We start from the raw sequence: 23,689 nt of genomic DNA, 5'->3' as shown, positions 1-23,689 counted from the left end.
TTATCTTTTTTTTTAGGTTTGATTTTAAAAGTGGCTTTCAAGAATTGCTCATGGGCCAAAACGTCCCTGTACCTTTTTTTTCTGAAGTTACTGACAATCTTTTTAATGACGCATAAAATGCAACACAAACAGTGCATCAAGAGTGGCTTAAGCGAGAGTGCAAGTGGTGCGGTGCGGCAGGATAGACTTTAGTTAAGACTCCTAAATTTTTAAAAATTTCACACAGTGAAAATCCACATATGACATGCTTTTGAGTCATACCATGATGACGACAATGTTGAGAAAACTTGAGTGAATTGATAGCACCTACAACCGTAATATCAAAAACAAGAATGTAAGCTCTCAGAGGCGGCTCGAGACAAAATCTCTATTTGCACTCTCAAATTTTTGCGCCTCCTGTCTATTCCTCCTATAACCCCTACATTCTGCATCAGGGCCCCTAGGCTGGAATTTTTTTTTGGGCTCCAAGCCAGATATTAAATGGGGGACCCTTCTGCACTTAAGTTATAGTGTAAAAAAAAAGGTAAGTAATGATCCCGGGCACTCAGGCTGGAGCCCTGTCAGCCCCCTACCCTTGTGGGTCATGCCCCTCTCTCATAACTTATCCCAATAATTCCCAACAAAAACTTTTTTTGCCCTTTCATCTCGGATTTAGCACCTCTCCAGAACAGACAGAAATCATTTTCTTTGGCCAATGAAACTTTTTTCACCCATTCACCATAGACTTAGCAACACTCCCCCCCCCCCCTTCATGTGGCAGCAATGGGTCGCATGGCCCAAGAGCTGCCCCTGTATTCTATGAAAAGGGGCAAGTATGTGTTTTGGTTCCCTCACCCTGTATTTTTCAGAGTAGTGCAAAGGAATCTGGAAGCAAAGGAAAAATTTAGCTTCTCACTTGTCTGGTCTCTGGAGTAACAGAAACACCTTGGAAATAAATTTCTTAATAAAAATAACCTCCTTACACATCATCATTGATAAGTGATGGTGGCTTCCCAAATTAAGTGCTGTTTTGAGGAATAAATTACTTGTTATCTGACATTATTAAGAATGGTAAAATAATTCTGGATCGAAAAGCAAAAAAATCTGCTTCAAAAGTGGGACATATGGTCAAGATAATTTTATACAATAAACAATGGTGTGCGGCTTTCCTCTGAAAAAAATCAAATTTATTTAGAGGTCCCTTTGACTGAAGCCCTGCCAGCCTCCCACCAGGGTTGCCTTTAGGGGTGACATATGAGGCTTCACACCCAGGCGGCAGGTGAGCTCGAACCACCCCTGCAGTACATACTTAATGTTTATAACAGTTTACATACACAAAACCACCATGTTTCAACATGAGCACCCTTTCACCCGTTTAAATGTAGCCAAATAGCCAAAGCTAAAAAGGGTGCTCATGTTAGAATATGGTGGTTTTTTTTGTAATGTAAATTGTTTTAAACATCAATTATGCACTGTTTGTGTTGCATTTTATGTTATGTCAAGTTTACAGTTCCACCTGCAAGTTAAATTTTAACTTTCTTTTTTAATTCAGCAAAAAAAAACTCCAGGATGTAAGTTTTCCAGTACAAACCATGCATCTTTTTATGTCAAAGGATTTGTTATTAGTTTTTAAAATGTGTCCAGGACTTCTAGTCCACCCTGTATATTGTATGCATATGCATGAAGACTTTCAATAGTTAAGTGCCCTTGCTTAACTTGGAACCCATTCATTAAGGCGTCACAGACTAGAGGAGTGGAAATGTTTGCAAAAGCTAAAGAAAAACTTTCTCGCTTTCTTGTTGTGTGTCAATGCAACATGGATTCCAAAGTAATCTGCTATCAAATGTCATTTGGAAAATATTTGAACCTTCAATATAAAATAAGTAAAAATACAATAATATATAATAAATCAACCTGCACATCATCTTTGAAGAAGAATTGTGGCTGGTATGAGAATGCAGTTGTGAAATGAATCAATTGAGTTTCTTGTGTTTCTTATGGGGAAATTTGCTTTGATATACAAGCATGATCACAGAACGAATTATTCTCATAAGCCACTCTACAATAATATAAATTAGATATTTGCACAATTTTTTTTTAATTTCTATACAATTTAATAAAAATATCAATGAATATAGTATAAAATTTAATTGAGTAAAATACTTCTGAAAAGTATTTTGTAAACAGTACCTCCACATAACACGCAAAGCTCTTGCTTATATGCTGAGGTTGCAGTTGAAACTAGTGTGTCACAATGTGAAACCCTTCATTTTACTATGCCTTTTTACAATCTTTAACATGATTTCCCTCAATTAATGAATGGCGTTTTTTTCCTCTTTTATCATTTTCTTACTAATTCTATGATATTTGTGTGATAATTTCTTTGTATGTCTATTAATACAAATCATACATCTAATCCTCCAGTATGGGTTTTCGATCCCTTGACTAATCCCTCCAAATATTTTTTAGTAAAATGTTTGGGGAATCTCCTCTCTCTCCCTTGGTTTCAGATGTATGGTAATTTTTTTCTTTTTACCTATCGCCTGGATATTTTTCAGCTGTACAACATTTTAATTGACCATTATGTGGCACTTGTCAGCTTGTAATTTGTAATTGTGATGCCTTACATTAAAAACAGAACAAGGTTGAGAAGTGCATAATTGACAACATTTTATTCTATTTTTGGAATTAGATAAACGAAAAATGAACACTTTGAATCTTGATGAAGAAGAATGGGATATCAAAACAGTTACCAGTGCATTAAAGAGTTATTTTAGGTATAATTATTAAATCTTTATCTATACATGATTATTTAATTTTTGTTTTTTCAACTGCTTATATTTTTATCAAGTTTTTCTTTTTTCATTCCTAAAGCTTTGCATTTGTTTTTCTTACTAATTACAGGAACCTTCCAGAGCCTTTGTTAACATTTAGGTTACATGGCGCTTTTATAGCTGCAGCAAGTAATTGACATTTCTTCCTTTTATAAGATAGTGTATACACTTGTGTAATGAGTTGAAACCCCTGCCCCCACCTCAGGGCCAAGTAGTTTTGACCTGTATATCAACCCCCCTCCCCCCAATATAGAAACAAATTTGTGAACAAAAAAGCTCTGATGAAAATTGTCTACTTGGGTTCCAAGTCTTTCATCCGATTGTGTTAGTTCTCAATGTTAATCCTCAAGAATTGGCAATCAGCACCTGGAAGATGTCAATCAGTGTTGTTGGGGGAAACATTGAGGACTAACTCAAACAGATGACAGTCTTTGAACCTGAAGACAGTGCCGTCTTAACGCATGGGCCCACCCGGGCACGGCCCGAGGGCCTCAAGAGAAAAGGGGCCTCACAAAAATGAGATCTGGTAAAACTTTTCTAGAATTTACCAGGTAGGACCTCAGAAAACCCACTTGGTCTGGGGGCCCATGATGCTCTTAAGACGGCCATGCCTGAAGAGGCAATTTTCATCAAATGATGACGACAAAAACCTTATTAAAAACTCTGCTTTTTCACAAGTACACACAATACTTATTTCTTATTGCCAAAAATTTGTATTTGTTTTAATACCTTTTCATTTTCAGTATGATAAAGTATTTACTGTTGTGTTTTATTCAGTAATAAAATGTGGAATAATTAATGATTCCAACATTAGAATGGCCACATTTGATTAAAACAAATGTAATTTAGATTGTCATTTGAAATTAGCTATGAACTTTAGATCTAGTCTAATCTGCTCTCGTGTGCATGAAATGGCCATGGTGCAACAAGAATTACAGTGAAACCTTGTTACAACAGTACTTTATATAATAATAAATTCCTGTGTACAACAATATTCAAATCTTGTTTGAAATGGCCAATAGTCTAACGTAAACTTCCCTTGTGATGCAACAATATTCTTCAGTATGGTAAATCGCTCTATAATAATATTTTTTTAAGAGATTGTGAAACTTGATTATTACTTTGAAATGTGATTGATTAACATTATATGTTGATGCTGTCATCAAATTCTCATTCAGTATTTACATTAATACGGACCATAAAGACAAGATTAGTTAAACACTCACAGGACCACTGTATGTCATGTAATCAAAATTGACGTAGCAGGGAGGCTGTAGTATCAGTAACATTTTCTGAGATTAAAAAGCATTATACTATATGGACTAGAATTTAATGCTTATGGAGTTATATTATCATGAGGTAAACTTGTAAAAGATACACTGAAAGCAAGTTTTGATATCGGTTTTGTTAACTGGAACCCCACAGCCAGCAGTGCCCCTTTCTTCCATGGGCAACCAGAGCACATACTCAGGACCGACAATTTTCGAAATTTGACTATCTTTGTGTATTAGTCTTTTGTCTCTAGTTCGTAAAATACTGTCATATGTAGAATCATAAGTACTTATCAGTGGTCCCCCCCACCATAAAAATATTGCCAAATTTGTTTACATTTAAAGAGGTGAGAGCAGCTCAGTTGACATGGTGTGATGTTAAAAATGATATCCATGAAAGAGGGCTTTTCAAACAGAACGTTTCACCACTCACAAGTCAGAACACACAATGTGATGTGTTCAAGACTACTTTCTCATCTTGTTGAATTTTTTATGTAAAATTGAACATCCCGATGAAGGTGCAATAATTTCTACATAATGATACTCTGTACCTTTGTCTCAAAGAACACTGTATATAAGGAGGTGGAAGCGAAAATTCACATTCACCAGAACCCTGAACATATGAGGAACAGACGCTGACAACCAGTGCCATTAGTTAGCCAAGGTTGTTGAATTGGGTGTCTGTTGTATTTTGTAATGATTAATAGAAGTCACACATTTTCTCTGTGTTTTTGAACAATATTCATCATTTGAGACTTTTTTCCAATAAATATATCAATTTAGCATGTTCTTTGTTTCCTGAAGCATTGTTCTTAATTTTTAAGTTATTCTTTCTTCTTTTTTAAACAGAACAAGAGAACAGATCGGCCAGAATAAACAGTATACATGCTTTAGTCCATTCTCTTCCTCCTGCAAATTTCCAGATGCTGGAGCTACTCACCAAACATTTAAATAAGTGAGTGTTCATTTCAAATTATACTGTTCTAGGTACAGTAAAACCTCTAAGTTGTCAATCTGGTTAAGTTGTAATTTTTCTTTGGTCCAATCTAACTTTCTTAGATGCTAATAAACCCTTTCTTCCAATCCAAGCACAACTCTGGTCTATCACCGTGGACAATTTACTACAGATTAAGTTGTGGCCATTGAGCGTGTAAGAACAATACAAAACAATGTGTGTGAAATGTGAATGAACAGGGATGTGTGTGCATGTGACTTTTCAAAGTGTGAATATATGAAGAGTATGTGTAAACGTCAAAAGCACTACTGAATGTGTAGGACATCACAACAAACAACACAAACGAGAAAAACATTGTGTGTGAATTTGTAAATTGGGAAAGTGCAAAAAACCAACCAGAAGTGTGAGTGTGCTTATCTAACAATCTGAGTGCGTGGTGCAGAGGGCTACCAACCGTCCTCCTTTTTGATATCATTTAAAGCGTCCTCCTACATTTTGGAAAATTTCCCTTTTTTCCCTTTTGTCCATCTTTTCAGGTTTCTGGAATTTTTTTCTGGAGAATTTTTTTTTTTTGCACTTTGTACCAGATATATTTCTATATTGGTGTGAGTGTTTTTGTATTTCTTTCCCCCACACGCAAATTTTTCCATTTTCTGCTTTTTTTAGCAATTCTATTATGGAGTTGGGAATATCTATTGTTGTGGTCTGTTTTATTGATCAGAATAGTGGAGCCATCTATTGTTGAAATTAGGATAAGTGACGTCACTAAGGGTGCATGAGCAGGTGTTCTCAGTTTCCTAATCTGATAACTAGAGCCCGGATTATATGCAAATGCATATGTGCATATGCTTTTGCATATTTTGACCTTTTTTAGCATTAATGCATATAAATGCATAAAATTAAAGAATTTTCAGTATAAGTGCATATTTTGAAGGTTTATTTAACTCACTCAATTTTTTTTTTATAATTTTTCAAATAAATATTGTTCATATAAATAATATATTCTTCAAATAAATATTTTTATAATATCAATTTTTTTCCCGCAGGTGAAATTTAGTGAATTAATACATATTTATAAAGTATTTTACGAATATTAGCCGTTTTATTGTAAGGCTATTTCTAGAGATATGTCGTGTTAAATTTTTTTTAGAAATAGTGTCGAAATTTTTTGTTACTGGTATTTTCATTATATTGAGCAACTACAACGAACTAAAAGTAGAAAAGATGCATTTTAAAAACACATCTGCTTTTTTTGGCATGGTAATTTTTTTAATGCATACTTTCTCATTTTTTGTACATACTTCGGAATTTTTGACTTTTTCAAGATTTCTAGTGCATATTCTGGAGTATTTAATGCACATTTTGGCATTTTAAGTGCACATTTTGGCATGTTAAGTGCACATTTTGGCATTTTAAGTGCACATTTTGGCATGTTAAGTGCACATTTTGGCATTTTAAGTGCACATTTTGGCATGTTAAGTGCACATTTTAGCATTTTAAGTGCACATTTTGTATTTTAAGTGCATATTTTTGCATTTTTCAGTGCATATTTGCATATTTTTCAGTGCATATTTGCATATTTTTCAGTGCATATTTGCATATTTTTCAGTGCATATTTGCATATTTTTAGAGCATATTTTGCCACTTTTTTAGTGCATATAATCCGGGCTCTACTGATAACCCTAGTTGTTCATAGTGTTGTGCCAGATTTTCAGTGCTGCCATCTATATTTCAGAAGTGCAATCTAATAAACCTTTGCTTGCTCATTGCTGTTTTTAGTTAATTCCTCGCTATGGAAAAATTAAAAATAGAGGAAGATATGATTTCTCTGCCCCCTTTAACCAGTCATCTGGCTACGACGACATATTCCATCATGTGGACTTTTGGTCTTTATCACATGAATACGACAAAGTAATTTATCATACAACCATTGCCACCTGCACAGGCATCCTTCAATACTTTATTATCTCTCCGCTAGATGGAGTTGAACATTTATATTCGAAGTTCTGGGGTTATTACTATTATCTTCACCATGTTTTGGAAGGCAGCATACTCAAGCGTTTTTTTTAAATAAATTTATCTTAGGTGCTGTTCAGGTATTAAATCAGCAAATTTTTAACCATTTTTGACCCCCTCCCTAAAATTTCGTAATCAGCTCTGCACCTGCCCACCTCCTAGCACATATTGATGGGATCAGAGCAAGGTTGTTTGGTTTTAACCAAGTGGTTTTTTTCAAAAAATCAAATAAAAGTTGCCTAAATATAATTTTTTCATTGAAAAATATCATATTGGTTCATTATTAGCCAAAATTTTTCATTCTTACCACATTTTATATTCTTGGGGACATTCTGATGGTATATCTTCAAATAGTATAAGTGGTTTTTTTCGAAAAAGTCTCATAAAAGTGGCCTGAATGTATATATTTTTTTCATATTAAAGTATCTTAGTTATTTAAAGTTATATACAGAAGCCAGAATTTCTCATTCTTCCTGCATTTTCTAACTGTTGGCTACATTCTGATGCTCTATTTTTAGCAAATTCATGAATAAGGATTGCATTACACATCTAAATGTTGTAGTGCATTATCTCACATGGTTTTTTCCTTTACAAAGAAGCAGCAACAGTAGTGATACCATCATATTAGGGTCAGGTGGTCTTATAATCCAATAAAGACACCAGCTGTCCCTAAAGGACAAAGACCAGTGTACTTAGTAGTAGTTACATTACCCCACAGACATTTTCATTTTCTTTCCCATAAGAAGTACTACATCTCATACTGTATATCACCCAGTCCTAATATTCAATAATTTCTTTTCATATTTTCACCATTAAGCCCAGTTAATCAAGGTTACTGTTAATCTGTATAGTAGTAACAGATTTATGAAAAATAATCAGTTATATGCAGGGTGATTATAATTTGAAGTTCTGATTCCAAAACTATAAAATAAGTACTGGTCAGAAGGACTTGAAAATTAAGCCGGGCACAGTTCAAGATCACTTGGATCTGCAAAATGTTTGGAGATCACTAAAGTGGCTCTGTAGGGGACTTATGAATAGGGAAAATGTTAGTTCAAGTGACCATAACCTATCGAAAAGTTTTTCTCGTTTTTGGATCACCAAGTGAGATGTCATTAAGAAATATTTCATATTTTCATAATGGTTGATTTATGACATAAGCATCATCCAAACCCCCTTCCCATCGATGTTAACATAATACTTGAATGACCCCCTTATAATTAGTAACGTACAAAAGAAAAATTATAAGATTTATGTGTCATTTTATAAGTTTCAATACATCATTTTCAACATGAATTATTGAGAAATATTTTCCTGCATTCATTTTGAACTTGAACAACCCTTGCTGCCATTATATTTAATTTAATTAAGAATTCAGCATGTCTATTCACAAAACTAATTAGTTTTAATAGTTAACTTTTTTTATTAGTATTATTTTTATGATGTTGAAAATATAGGAAAGGAATGTTTTTATATAAAAAAATTCACTCAAAAAATATAATTTTAATAGCTTCAAACTTCCAAAAAATGGAAGAAAGGGTCTTCATAAAAAGGGACACCGTGGATAGCACATGGAGAAATTCATTTCAATTGTCCAGGTGACTGGTTGAAGAAAGAGCTTGATAGCAGCATTGCCATATGTTCAAAAGCTATCATAAAAGATCTTGGATCTTGTCATAGGTGTCAATGCTTCCAACTTTTTAGCCTTGTTAAAATTCCTAAAAATCCTTTTTTATAGTGCTTCGCTTGAAGAAAAAATTCCCTAAAGAAAATACTCTTTCAGTCCCAGACTGACCACTTTTACTGAGAAAAAATATGGTAAATTAGGGGGGGGTTTTTTTTATGGGGAATCGGCTACTGTTGCTAAGTATGACAAAAGTAAGCAAAGTTGCCAATGGCAAGAAATGAAGCACTACTGCTAATCATAGTGAATTAAAATAAATTCTACTGAAAAATTGAGGGAAATTTAATATGAGAAATATGTGAGATACTCGAGTTTGTAATCATCATATAGTCAATTTTTTGTAAGTTGGCAAAAATAATTTTAATCCTTGATTTCAGCAAAGGATAAGAAAAAAAAATCAAGTAGACTTCGTTGAGAATGTGGGAGGGAAAAAACTGGACTTTTTTTTTTTAAAAAAAAAAGCAATTGGGATGAAGAAAAAATCTGGAGATGTCCTTTTCAAATGGATCGTATTGTCACCTAATGCAAACCCCAATAATTCCCTGTTTTCCCTTTTATTTGTATGACATATTTTCTTCTTTGTGAACTATTTCATCATGCAATAAACTACAGATTTTTCAAGTCTGGGAATTGGCACCTGTGTAAACAATTTTAAGCATTAGTTATGATTTATTACAACTAATAACTAGAATTATTCAGAAAGATACGTAAGCTCCAATATTTCATGGCTTAAAAATAAAATTGGAATAAATCATAATTGTACCTGTTTCATGGTCTAATGTAGATCCTTCTGTTCTGGAAGAAATAAAGAAGACTGTTTTCTGATATAGGTAACTAAAGTTAGAAATTCCCTATTTGAGATTGCGGTCTGTGCAATATCAGGCTAATTTCTTCTTTCTTTATTTCAATGCAGAAGGGGCTACAATAGAACCAGCATACAGCTGTTTGAAGTTTACAATTTTATTTTTAAGCCATGAAATATTGGAGCTTACGTATCTTTCTGAATAATTCTAGTTATTAGTTGTAATAAATCATAACTAATGCTTAAAATTGTTTTTCCTTTTTTTATTCAGAATTTCAAAACTATCAGATAAGAATTTGATGACAGTATCCAACTTGGGAGTTTGTTTCGGTCCTACTCTTCTAAGACCAGAGGAAGAAACTGTTGCAGCAATCATGGACATCAAATTTGGAAACGTTGTTGTTGAAATTCTTATAGAGAATTGTGCCAAGGTCAGAATCAGTTTTCTTGTTTGATGTATTTATGCGCTCCACTCCTATTAGGTTGATTTTTAATCAACACCAATTAATTGCTTATGAAATGTATATGTAACTTTTTCTTATCTTCAGATTTTTAATAGTGGACCAGATATAGAAGGTTCAAGGCGCCAGATGCAACCACCTCCTTACGTTCCTCCACCATTACCTGGCGGCAATAGGCGAGATGATCATAGGCCAGTAATCAATACAAATCAGTCTTCTGGACGGGTTTCAGAAGCATACAGTTATCGTAACTCTCTTCCTCCTCCACCGTCTGTTCTTGTATCGAGCCAGTCAAGTTATGGAGTTATAAAGAGCCCTACGAATTCTGAGCAAATTGCTCGAGCTGGTCTTATAGTTTATAACCCAATGTGGTCTGGTAGGTACACATTCTAATTGACTTGTAAATATTTGTCAATTGTGGTCAACTTTGCATAAATGGACTTTTTTAAGTAATTTTAATCTCCAGTGTAAATTCTCCTTATAAAAATTTTATAATTTGAATTTTTTCAATAGCTTAAAGGGATATAAATTTTGGGAAGCTGTTTGAGCTATCACAGTTTGACCATAATATTCTGTGTATAGCCTCCACTGTTGTATGATATTATAAAAAAAATGGTTATTAAAATTAAAAAATTTGGTGTGTAGCCCACACTAATGTAGGCTGTATAGCTTGCATCTGCAGATTTTTTTCAGTTTGTTCCCACTCTTTTTAAGGGAGGTAAAAAGTACATAGAGGGAAGGCGAGGGGGGAAATATTGGTAAGTTATTTTGTGCATTTCTCCTAAATGTGTTTCTAGAGAAAGGTTACGAAATGAGTAAAAATTAAATGATATTTTTTAATCAATTTTTTTTTTCTGTTTCAGAGTAGTACGCATATAGGGTAAAAAAGCTTTTTTTCTGTGGTAAACAGCAGGTTATACACACATGCACAAAAATTAAAATGCCTAGCTTATACTTGGTTATGAAATCATTCATTGATTTCTGTTTCAACAATATCTAATCAAACACGTTTCTGAATTAGTCTTCAGTTGTTTTTCTATTTTTTCAGAAAAAGGTTGTTTGCTTATGGTAACTTTTTCTTTTTTGCATTGTTTCAAAATTCTAGGCATCTCATTAATATGCATTTAGATCAATCTAATCTATATGAAATAGATTCTAATTGTGTGAGGTAATGCTCATGCCTAGCTGCAAACATGATTTAAGCCATTTTCATGACAACATATCTAATGAGTCGTTTTTCTTTTGTATATTTGCAAGGTTTTAAAATAAGTATTTATCGTTTTGTTTTGATGCCACCTTTATGTGTATAAATAATTTTTCTCTCATATTTTCTCCCTTCCCTTATATTTTTCATAGACTTTCAGCAAATTATATTTCTAAAAACAGAATTCCCGTAGACCTGGAATATCAAGAAGATGAACATGAAAATCCATCATATCTTAGCACTATATTCATTTTAATATATTTTTTTTTCCTGTCTAGACACTTCTCCTACTTCAAGTGCGAGTGAAGTATCTGGATTGCGAACTGGCTCACCAGCAAGAGTACCTGCCCCTATATCCACTTCACATCCTATCCCTCGCAATGATGGTATTGGCACGGTACAGACACCACTGCTTGATGAACCGGGTATAACATGCTACTCTTTTAATAATCTTTATCAGTATGAAATTTATTGTTCATTTCTCAACAAAATTGTATTGAAATGGAGATAGTAGTTGATGTGCTGTAAAGACTAAAAACTGATGGGCAGGAATTGTTGCTCAAAGTGAAGTAGGACTCAGATTATTTGAGCTAATGTAAACTAGTCCTAACTTGAATAACACAGACCTTACAGAATAAACAGAATTTTGACATTATGGTACAAAAGTAATTCAATCATTACACTTCACTTCTGAAATATAAATGGTAGCACTGAAAAATCAGACACAACACTAACTATTCACTCAGAGTGTATACACAGTATACACACTGAGTGCATACATTTCCAGCACAACTCACTAGGTAGTAAATTGCTCATAGATGGCAGTAGACCTGAGTTGTGCTCGGTTTGAAAGAAAGAAAGAAAAAAAAGAATTTTGACATAAAATTAAACCTTTCACTTGCAAGCTTTTGGTAACAAATTTGAATGATCTCTATTTGGAGAATCGACTATAAATCTGGTGACCTTGTCCCAACCTACCCATATGTTAAAAGAAGGGAAAAGAAGAAAAGAAAGAAAAATAAATAAATATAAAAGGGAAAAATTGTGTAATAGATGATTAGTAGGTAAGACAGTATGACAGATTTTTTTTTTTCACCCTCACCTTACATGTTCTCTTTTGTTTCTTGCTTGCAGTAAGAATGAACTAAAGATAAAAGATACATTATGGGGGGGTCACTAACAGAAGAATATAAAAAATGGGGAAGGAAAAAACCTCAATTCATAGGTTACAATAAAGCTTTGTTGTGATGGGGAAGAGAGAGAAAAGAAAATACAGAGAACTCAATTGAATCTATTTCACTGCCATGTTTGGACAAAATATTTTGCCCATGATCATGAAGGGGTTAAACAAATAAAGCTTTAAATTATGAAAATTATTTTTAAACAATAGTTATTTCTGATAATTGTACAGTGCTAGCTTAAACAGATCAAATGAATATAGCATCAAGTTACAGTAATGTAAAGTTACTACACTGTAATTTATTTGCAATTTATAAGTTTTCAAAGATTATTTTACGTTCATTACTTTGGAAAACAGTCTTTAAATGTCTTTTGTCATTGAACGTTCCTAAATGCTTCAGGAGCACCATTTTGCTTGCAAGCAACAGGTTAAGATGTTTGTCTAGTCCAAAATCATAGAAACTTATTTATCTCATCTCTTCTCCCCCACCCCCTTCTCCAGTTGGAAAAAATATGCTATTGCATAAGACAATCGTAGAATTTTGTATCTGTAGTTTCTACCGTCGTCATGATGCAAGACATTTTGCAAGTTTTTTTTTATTTTATTTTAAAATAAATTTATTAAAAGTAGCTTGTGTAACCCAAAACTTTGTTTATGAACGATAATCAGGGTCCTACTGCACATGAAAGGTGTCCAAAGAACCCTGCGTTTAGAGTACATATGTTTTTAATAGACTAGAAGAGGATGTTGTATATCACGTTTGTATCTGCATCATCCTCAGATAAGACAACCTTGGATTTCTTTTTATGGGACCATTTGAAGGAATTAATATAATATACTAACGTTGCTGTTCGTGCAAATGTAATTGTCAAAAAAAACATTAATCCACTAAAAGCTTCTGCACATGTGTTTCCATGTTCTGTAAAAATGTTACATATTTCTGACTCATAGAAAAACCAATAGACTGCTGTAAAAATGAAACACTGAAACACATTTGTGGAAGATTTTGGTGGCTTAAAAAAATTATAATTTCGACATGGCATTTTGCGTGAATGCAACAAATTGTCAAACCTCACTTTCTACAAAAGTAAATTTTGTCATTTATTACCATGTTGTATTTGTTCTATGAAGGCACCATCAGCAATTCGTTCCACATAAATAAACGTGTTTTAATGTGTCCTGTTTGATCCAAGATGTCTTACAGACATCTTGAACCAAACAAGACATATTGGCATGTTTACTTAAATTGACATAGAAGCATACCAACATTTCATTCAGACATTTGACACAACCTTCTCATGTTAACATTATTTCACCTGGAATTACCAAAGTTTCTCATTGAAGATTATTTTTTTTTTCTGTTCACTATATACCAAAAGTATTTACTTTGGATACTTGTATTTAGAATTAATAAGATGTTAATGAGACATGATGTATACTGTATGTTGTTCTTCTACAGAAATAGAAACAAATATATTCAAGAATTTATGGTATAAAAATTTTATTTCTCTTCTTTTTCAGTACCTAGAGATTATTATATACCTCAGTCCGGTGAAATTCAGGTAGATAACATGTAAGTCTATCCATTGCATTATTAATCAGAAATACATTATGTCATAAATAATTGAAATATATTTTGTATGGAATTATTATGTTGAGTTTTGGTGAAAATATTTCACCAAGAAATTAGTAATTTGGGTCATTCTGAATTAGAATGAATCAAGTATAGATTTATTATTACATTAGTACAGTATTTCTCAACCTCTCTGAAACCCAAGGACCAGTAGCATGTCTGAAACACTTTGACGGCCACTTGTGTCCCGTTTACTGGACATTCCTTTAATTTTGGTTGTTCGATTTTTTTTATATAATAGATATTGAATTTGTGATATTTAGTAAAGTCATGAATACACACCATTTTCATAATATATAAATTATATTATGATAATTATGACAATAAATATTTATTTTGCATATTTTTCATGTTTAAAGTTTTTTTCACAATTTTTCTGCAATGTCAATACCAATTTATGACTGTGCCTACTTCCAGCAACCAATTGACGATGACCTGTATTTTATCCTTTTTAAGATCCCAGTTTAACATATTTTTGTCAATGAAATATGGTCATCTGACATTTGAATATTTTTTCCCAGTGTCATTTCCCCCACCCTGCAGCAATTAGCAAATTTCATTTGAGGTAATAAATTGCATTTTTAGACTAAATTTAGTGATTCCCCATATTTATTGCATCCCGTAGGATCGCAATTCCCATGATGATGTATGTCAAATCCAAGTATGAACGTATAATTTTTATTTGAAATCAATTACAAATGTTGAATAACTTTTCATTCACCTTGTATTGAGTTTTATCAGAACTAATTTTATCAAGTCAGCTTGCAAACTATTTAAGAGTAAAACAATATAATAGATAAGTTGATAAGAATGTAGGTACAAAATATGTTTCTCTTTCCACCCCCACCCTACCTGTTCTCTTTCGCTCTTATAAGAGAGATACATCATATGTGGAAAAAAAATCACTATCAGAGTATACAAAATACCAAAAGGAAAAAAAATTATATGGTTGCAACAAAGCTTCACGATGATGAGGAGAAAGGAACGGAAACAAAGAACTTGCTTGAATTTATTCCACTTATGTTTGGATGCAATATTACATCCTTGTTTGTAACGAGGTTAATTAGATGTAAAATGGTAACAAGTGTTGAAAAAAAAATTGATTCCTGTAATATAAAAATACACACACAATATATCATCGTTAAATTTGATAGTCTCATGGCAATAACAATGTTCCAATTACCAGTTTTAAATATTTATTTAAATAACATTGCATAACTAAAATTCAATATCAATCATTTGAAATTGCCAATAATTTTATTTTCAATTAAGAATACCAATTTTTTTTATAATCGTTATGTGTTTTAAGAAAATTCATATTCGGCTGTCAAATATTCAGTATTTAGTTATTTGACTAAATCACTATTTGTCTCGTCCCTAATATTTCTTTATTTGAAAATGATGAGTGGTAAGAAAACTGTTTTCAATCTAGAATGAGCAAATAGAAACCAAAATCATCAATAAGCTGATTGGATCAAAGTAGTCAAAAATGGCCCGTATAAAGCATGGTTTTAGCTTTGTGACAAAACGTTCAATTTGAGCAACATGGGCAAAAACCTTTTCAGAGCCATGCCTAGCAAGGCCATTGAAATCAGAGGAGTTTTTTAAATTAAACAACCCCTGAGAAAAATCGTTAAACTTTTTGGTTCTAGAGCTAACACAAGTGCAGATGTATGCCAACTGCAAAGAATTGTGATACAGCGAAACCAACTACATCCTTGAATAATTATGTCACAAAGGAAACAACAGTGAAGTCTTAAATCTTGTAGGCATTGAAATTAGTGATGTCTCACTCATCGTCTAATAATTCAAGGATGTTAGAGAAATTTTTAAGGTAATGTCTACAGACAGTGACATTGCCGAAAAGGGAAATCTTGCATTCCTTGATTGTGTTTTTTCCATTAGGTGTATTTGAAAAGCACAAATGTGGGTGTAAAAAAAATGTAACAATTAATAATCAATTATTATGATGTTATTATGATAACAATTATTATATTGATATAAATATTATTAATTTTTAATGAACAAAATTAATTTTTTATTCATTGTAATTAATTTAGATTAAATTTTTTTGATTAAAATATTGCCTGGAGTTTTTCAAAATTTAATAAAAATTAGAAAAGCTAGGGAAATTTTTTTACGAAAATGACTATGAACCCTGTTACTTGTGCTTCACATGTTGTTATAACTGACATTATTTTACATATATAAAGCTTAATATAATTTTTTTGGAGGGGAAAAAAACATTTTACGTCAATTTAGATTGCTATATAATTTTTTTTTCTTGTTTTTAGAAAAGTTCGTACGCTCTATGCTTGTAGAGGAGAGAATGAAATGGAGCTTTCGTTTGAGCCAAATGAAATAATTTATAATGGTAAGTTTTGATAGCTCTAATTTTATGGAAGCCATTTGAAAACCAAGTGGATTGGACCCTTAATTTAATGGAGCAATATGCAGATGAGCGATGTCTTAAATATCATGAACTTTTTTTTCCATAACACGAAAAAAACACTTCATTCCACCTTTATCATCATCAATAATTTGACAAAATAAGCTATTTACTCTGTTTTTAAATGTGCAAAAATTCTTTATATTGTCCTCTTTTTTTAATGCAATTAATATTGTTGCCATAATTATGATAAAAATGTTGGAAATTAATTTATTTTACACCATCCAGATCAGGGTTGTAGTGATTATAGTGAAAACAGTAAACTTAAATCAGCGATTTAAATTAACTGTTTTTTTTCTTTAAATCAATTTATTTCAGATACGAAAAAATATGTTTTAATCAAATAAAATTATTTATGCAGCTTTAAAAAGTGATTTAATTTTTTATTAAATTATTTTATCTTGTATTTTTGAATATTTATAGTATTATAATACAGTCAAATCCCATTATAATGAACGCCAAAAGACCCTAGAAATCACTTCATTAAAACGAAATTTTGTTATAAATTAATTCCAGGTTACCTAGTATTGTTCCTATGTAAACTTATTTAGGGATTAGAAAAATGTTCGTTAAAACGAGATTTTTGCTATAACGGTATTCTTCTGTATATATTTATATATATATTAAGTATCAGAGATACCACATAGTCGTACCAATTTAGCTAATAAATGGTTACCCAAGATTTACAATGGTGAAGTTATGGGATGTAAAGCTGACTTAAAATATAATTAGGCAGTTTGCATGGCAATCGATGAATGGACAAATATACACTCATTGCCATAAAAATTTGCGCACCCAGAAGAAGTCGTCAAAATGAAACGAAATTTTACACATGTAAGTACTACGTTGATATAAGTAAGTGATTAGAAAATCCAAGAAAAAGGATCATTTATTGCAGAAAAAAGTACAGATGAACAGAAGTTTTAGTACTCTGTTGGACCCCCTCTAGCGCGAATGCACGATGCGATACGAGCGGGCATTGAGGCATACAAGTTCCGTATGATGTCCTGAGACATCTCGTTCCACAGTTGCTGTAAATGCACCTCTAGTTAGACCAACCTCGTAGGGTGTCCAACTTGCCGTCCCAAATGATCCCAGATATGCTCGATTGGTGACAAATCTGGGGATAGAGCAGGCCAGGGAAGGGTGGTAATGTGGCGAAGGCAGTCTTGTGACATCCTTGCTGTGTGTGGCCTAGCATTGTCTTGTTGAAAAATGGCTCCTGGGAGCCCTGCCATGAGTGGCAACACATGTGGCTGAAGATGTTATGGACGTACCGCTGGGCTGTCATTGTGCCATGGATCAATATTAGGGGTGACCGTGTATCGTAAGCAATGGCATCCCATACCATGACACCAGCTGTGGGAGCAGTGTGTCGCTGTAAAGCGAAGGCAGGATTGCAGCGTTCACCACGGGGCCTCCACACACGAACACGATTGTCATCAATGCTCAAGTTGAATCTCGATTCGTCGCTGAAGACGACCTGGTTCCATTCCGTTGCAGTCCAATCCCGTCGTGCTCAACACCACTCCAAACGGAGGCGTTGGTGGGTGGGTGTCATTGGCAGCACACGTAATGGGCACCGTGATACCAGATGTCCTTCAGCCAGGCGCCTTGCGATGGTTCGGGAAGACACAGGGGCCCGTAGTGAAGCTGCTGCCTGTGTCTGGATAGCGGCCAATGAGGCAGTTGGCTCTACGCGTGCGTTTCGGATGATGTGACGGTCTTCTCAACGACTGGTCTGCTGAGGCCGTCCTGAACCTGGTCGCCGTGTAAATGACGTCTCTTCTGTCCACTGGTCCCAACACCACCTCACAGTAAAATCGGAACGGCCTAGTTGACGTGCTACTCGCCGAGCTGACCACCCAGCTTCCATCATCCCGATGATTCTTTCCCTATCGAACTCTGACAACTGCTCATATGGTCTTCGACGGCGGCGTAACGGCATGTCTACCTCAGCATTTCCTTTGCAAACGATTAAATACACTCCAGCAAGCTCTGCTTACCTGTTTTATACTCCAAGGAGAACGAAGTTCAATGCCCTCTAGTGGCATTACGCAATGTGGAATCACGCTGCATTTCTAATCATTTGCATATCTGCCCGACATGTACCTTCAGGCCAACTTTCGTGTCGATCCCACAATTATTTCTTGGTGCGCAAATTTTTATGGCAATGAGTGTACATAATGAACTAATTATGTAAGTGTTGTCAAATAGTGTGCTAAATTCATCCATGTTGATACTATTGGCACATTCGGCACATTATTTACAAATTTTGTTTTTTGTTCAGTGAAATCAACAGAAGAAAACTTCTTAAGTAGACGTTTATCATGCTTTCTTTTTAACAGAAAAGACATGGTATCATACAGAAGGTGGAAGTGCATTGATACTTCCGGTAGAAGCAGGATGAAATACTTATTGTCATTCTCTTGAATCTTATGTTAATGTTGGTCTGTTGTGACAAAGTTTGAGAAGACCATATATCTCAAATAGATAGACATCTCAATTAAAATCGTAAATATTGGCTTAAAAAGAAATGTCAAGGACATGATTGCAATTTTGAAATCCATTGCCAAAATTATTGATTTTGTACAAAAAAAGCAACTGCTCCATAGCAGAATGTGTATTAGCATGGAAAAAGCTGCAGTTGAAGATAAAAAAAAAATTCAACATCAAACAATAACAAGGTTTTGTCTCTTCAGTATGTAAAAATAGATATGAACAATCATATTAGCAGATGCATACTTTTCTACATTTATTCTTAGCCCATCAGTGTAAATTTCCAATATGGATATAGACATCACTAAACAGAAGAGAAACATGAGTCTTGAATTTATCAAACAAAACTGTGGTTCTGGGTTCCTTGCAATTACATTAAAATTTTCGTGTAAGTTGCAGCCGTTTCATGCTGAAAATGTTTTTTTTACCCTAAGGTTGTTAATACAATGTCTGATTTTGAGTGATGGGATAGTTTTCATAATGTTTTGGGTAAAGATGTAATTACAGAGAGTGATATGCGATTTTGGTACATGCTAACCACAGCCATCCTTTCAACACATTTGGTGTAGTTCATTCCAAACAGCAAAACAAATAAGGAGTTGACAAAGCATCAAAACGAGTGTTTCTAATGAAGCAAATTAACAATTATTTAGTGTAAAATAATTCAATACGAATATACATATAATATCTATTCAAAAAATGTAAGGTTTTTCTTTTTTTCTTAATAAAATGTTCTGATATATTTCACAAGTGTATGATTATGTGGTTTGCAAATATTTTTAAATAGTCCTTATTTTTATAAATTAAAATTTATTTAATTGTATATTCTAAGAAAATATAGATTAATGGCTAGTGTGTTAGTAATATATATATTTAAATATATATTTCATTTGAAAAAATCAATAAAATTTTAAAAAATCTGATTAAATGAAAAAAAAATTTTTTTAATGAAAAATATCAATAACCCTTGTCCAGATACACACAAAGTAGAGAACTTCACAGTAATAAAATAACTTGAATTGTCTAATTCTCAATGTCTTTGTGTCTGCAGCATCATTAAAATATAGATCAGGATTTTTTCAAAAACTCTGAAAAACCACAGCAATGTTCTGAAATATATGTCAGAATTTTTAGTTATCTATACATTATACATTTCTGCAGTTTGATATGTTGCAGAAGAGTTGTATGATTCATACATGTCAGGCGGCTCTGATTTGTTGCCAGTAAATTCTGATGATGATTTACTGTTTGTGGGAGGGTCATTTCCTTGCTCACATTTCGGCTCTCTGACCTGTTGGAGAAATAAGAGCAATCCCATTACTGGGGTCATTTCTTCTCTCGCTCTAGTCGAGATCATAACTTGACTCTCTGCTCTGTTTGATATAATAAAATTCCCAACTGCCAATGACTATCAATCTTTACTTGCAGCCAATCCAGCTAATACTGTTAACTCTTCTGTTCCTGATCAAACATTAGATATTTGAATAGGAAACAATCTTCACATGATCATGCTTTTCTTGCTGGTTGCAGAGCTGTACATGTAATTGAACCTACAAATATGCCCCTCGACTAACATGGGCAAAAAATTGGGACATAAACAACCTCGACCATGGCCTAACATCCCAAAAATTATTGATGTTCTAATCTTTGTCTGTAGCTCTTTTTAAAGAAAAATATAATGTTTTAATTGTGCTTTATATAAATTTGCTCTGCAGTTCAACCGTCGCAAGAGCCAGGCTGGATTCGTGGCACACTAAAAGGAAAAAGTGGATTGATTCCAGAGAACTATGTCGTTTATATTCCGTAAATGTATGTAACATAAACAGTATTGATACATATATTGTGATTAGGGCACATGTCTGTCAAATGTATCTTATTTGCGAGCTCAATATGATTCATTCAGTATTATTATCATCATCCAAAATTAGTTATAGATGATTTTTCCTTTGAAATTTTATCGCAGGACTTCATTCCAAGTTTGTTTTATATTTTAGTGATTGAAAATTATTATTAATGTTGATATAAATATATATATATACATCAAAACAGTTGCTCATTTTTTTAGTATGTCTCTCATTCATGAGGTTTCATGCATTTGTAGTGCAATGTTTGTAGTACAGGATAAGCTTAACTTGAATAGAATTGTTCAGAACAGTGTTCTTCTACCCTTTTTTACGCCTGCGGACCAGTGGAAAAAATTCAACTTTCCAGACCGACAGAAATTAGAAGAATAATTTGCAGACAGACAAAAATAAATGCAGGAGAAAAATAACTTGCCAACTAGCAAAAAGTTAATAAATAGAAGAAATAATTTGTGGACTAGCAAAAAAAAATAGGAAAAATAACTTACGAACAGGCAAAAAAATGAATCAATAGAAGAAATGATTTACTGGACCAGTAAAAAAAATTAATAAATGATAGAAGTAATTTGCAGATGGGCAAAAAATCAATGGATAGAAAAAATTTTGGGGTCACAAAAAAAGAGTAGAGGAATAACTTGTAAACCGGCAATAAAAAAAATTATACTTGTCGACTGACTGGTACAAAATAAATAAACAGAAGAAATAATTTTGAGACTGGCAATAGAAAAGGGGAGGAATAACTCGAAAACCAGCAAAATATAAATGAATGAGAGAAATAATTTTCAGACCAGCAAAGAAATTTAAAAAAATTTGAAAAAAAATAATTTGCAGACCAACACTAGAATAAAAGTGGAGGAATAACTTGTGTCGATTGATAAAAAATAAATGAACAGGAGAAATAATTTGCAGACCAGCAAAAAATCCAATAAATAGAAATAATTTGTGGACTAGCAGTAGAAAAAGTGGCTGCTGTGCAGTCACTTGGACATCATGAGGGTTCAGGTTTAAACCCTGTTGACGCACAGTGGTGGTTGGCTGAAGTTGGTTTTCTGTGGTTTTCCAACTTTAAGACATAAATGCAAGCCTATCTCCCATTTGAAAAATTCTCTCCACTAAGAACAGGCAGACCTTCAACATTACACTTTCATAACGTGAAAATTCAGGCATTTACCATCTCTACTTCAAAATATGAAACACAGGTGGCAGCATCAGCAAGAACATGAAACAAGTGCAACTCTAACAAGATAATTACATTAGGGCCATGCACATACTTACACTCACCCCACACATTTCCGACATCTACAGATTCATTAGAAATTCCAGCAGAGGAATGTGTGTACGAGGTACATGTACAGTTAATTAGTAGTAGAAGAAGAAAAAGTGGAGGAGTAATTTGAAAACTGGCAAAAAAAATTAAAAAATAGAAATAATTTGCAGACCGGCAATAAAAAAAGCGAAGGAATAACTTGTGGCAACCAGTAAAAAATGAATTAGCAAAAAATAATAATTTGCGTATCAGCGAAAAATGAATAAACTGAAATAATTTTGGGACTGGCAAGAAAAAAATCATAAGAATAATTTGGCAACCAGCAAAAAATAAATAAGAGAAATTATTTGCGGACCACAAAAAAATGAAGCAATAGCAAAAGATGAATAAATTAGACGAATAATTTGCAGACTGCAAAAACAAAAAGGAAAAAATAATTTTCAGTCCAACTGATGGCAGAAACTAATCTGAAATTATATAACAGCTACATAGATAGAGCAAAAGGTTTTGCTGACTGGTAGAAAATCCCTATGGACCAGCACTGGTCTGCGGACTAGCGGTTGAAGAACACTGGTTTAGAGTCCTGAGAAAGGTTCACTAAATCAAATCAAACAAATCTAGGTATTAACAATCTTGCAAAGTTTTTGCTACTTGGAATTTTCAGTCAGCGAATAACCCTGTCTTGATGTCCAGTGTCATGTGTTGTTGCTTAGTAACATACAAATACTTTATTTCTTTCAAAACCAAGCACAACTCTGGTCTATTGCCATGGACAATTTACTGTTGAATGAGTAGTGCCAGAATGTGTGTGCATGTTGTGCCTAAAAATTTTGAGTGGTTATCTGGTATACTACGAAAGTTCTTGTGCGAGTTATGTTGGATGTGGTTCTAGCATGTCCATCGTAATTAGACTCTAAATACGTCTTTTTATGTTCTTGTTCTCGAGGCATCAAAAATTTAGAATCGATCATGAAAGCTAAGTTGTTAGTTAACATAGTTGTTTCAATCGAATTATATTTTACTTGCTTTTTTGTGAAACGCTTTTATGCTCTATTACAAACTTTTATTGGCATCGATTATTGTTTTTAAACTTTGTCTGATTTTATGTGCGTCATTTTCTTTAATAAAAATATAACTGCTTTTTTTTCCCATAAAGGGCATACAATGTTTTATTACATGCATTTCATGAGTACATGCCTCGCACGTGTGATAATCATTGAAAAATATATAGATATTATACTGATATTACATAGTGGAGCGATATATATTTGTAATTCCTTGTTATGGCATTCCATTGTATTGAGATTCCCTACCCCCTTTGTATTTTTGTTTGTATTTTGAAGTGAAATTCCGTAGAGAAATTTTGTAATGTTGAATAATTTTTATATATATATATATATATATAATATTTTCCAGTAGTTCGCAAGTGTTTTCGAAATGACAGAATGTACATATACTTTTTTATATTCTTTTTGTAATTTTTTAAAATATATTTCTGTGTAAAAAAAAAAAGTTTTATCGTAGAAAAATTTTGAATAAAATATGGTATTTTAAGTGGCTTTAATTTTAAGTGGCTTTATACGTTTTTTTAAG

At 33.0% G+C, this 23,689-nt stretch overlaps 1 protein-coding gene across 1 annotated transcript in view; it reads left to right on the top strand.

Moving 5' to 3' along the window:
- Positions 1-21,782, top strand: part of LOC149070286 (rho GTPase-activating protein 26-like) — a 54,219-nt gene extending 32,437 nt beyond the window's left edge. Inside the window, exons 16-24 of the mRNA XM_089249913.1 lie at positions 2,672-2,756; positions 2,884-2,942; positions 4,934-5,039; positions 9,813-9,972; positions 10,090-10,378; positions 11,485-11,631; positions 13,908-13,959; positions 16,314-16,393; positions 20,683-21,782. Of these exons, the coding sequence (XP_089106039.1) occupies positions 2,672-2,756; positions 2,884-2,942; positions 4,934-5,039; positions 9,813-9,972; positions 10,090-10,378; positions 11,485-11,631; positions 13,908-13,959; positions 16,314-16,393; positions 20,683-20,774 (1,070 nt within the window). The 3' untranslated portion in view covers positions 20,775-21,782. The remainder of the gene's footprint in view (positions 1-2,671; positions 2,757-2,883; positions 2,943-4,933; positions 5,040-9,812; positions 9,973-10,089; positions 10,379-11,484; positions 11,632-13,907; positions 13,960-16,313; positions 16,394-20,682) is intronic.
- Positions 21,783-23,689: the final 1,907 nt, after the last annotated feature.

This window comes from Pholcus phalangioides, unplaced genomic scaffold, assembly GCF_987345545.1.
Source record: "Pholcus phalangioides strain wild (caught in Gottingen) unplaced genomic scaffold, Ppha-v1.0 ptg000022l_1, whole genome shotgun sequence".
Classification (NCBI taxonomy): Eukaryota; Metazoa; Arthropoda; class Arachnida; order Araneae; family Pholcidae; genus Pholcus; species Pholcus phalangioides.
The sequence above is the reverse complement of the archived record's forward strand: the minus strand, read 5'-3'. Positions and strand labels throughout refer to the sequence as shown.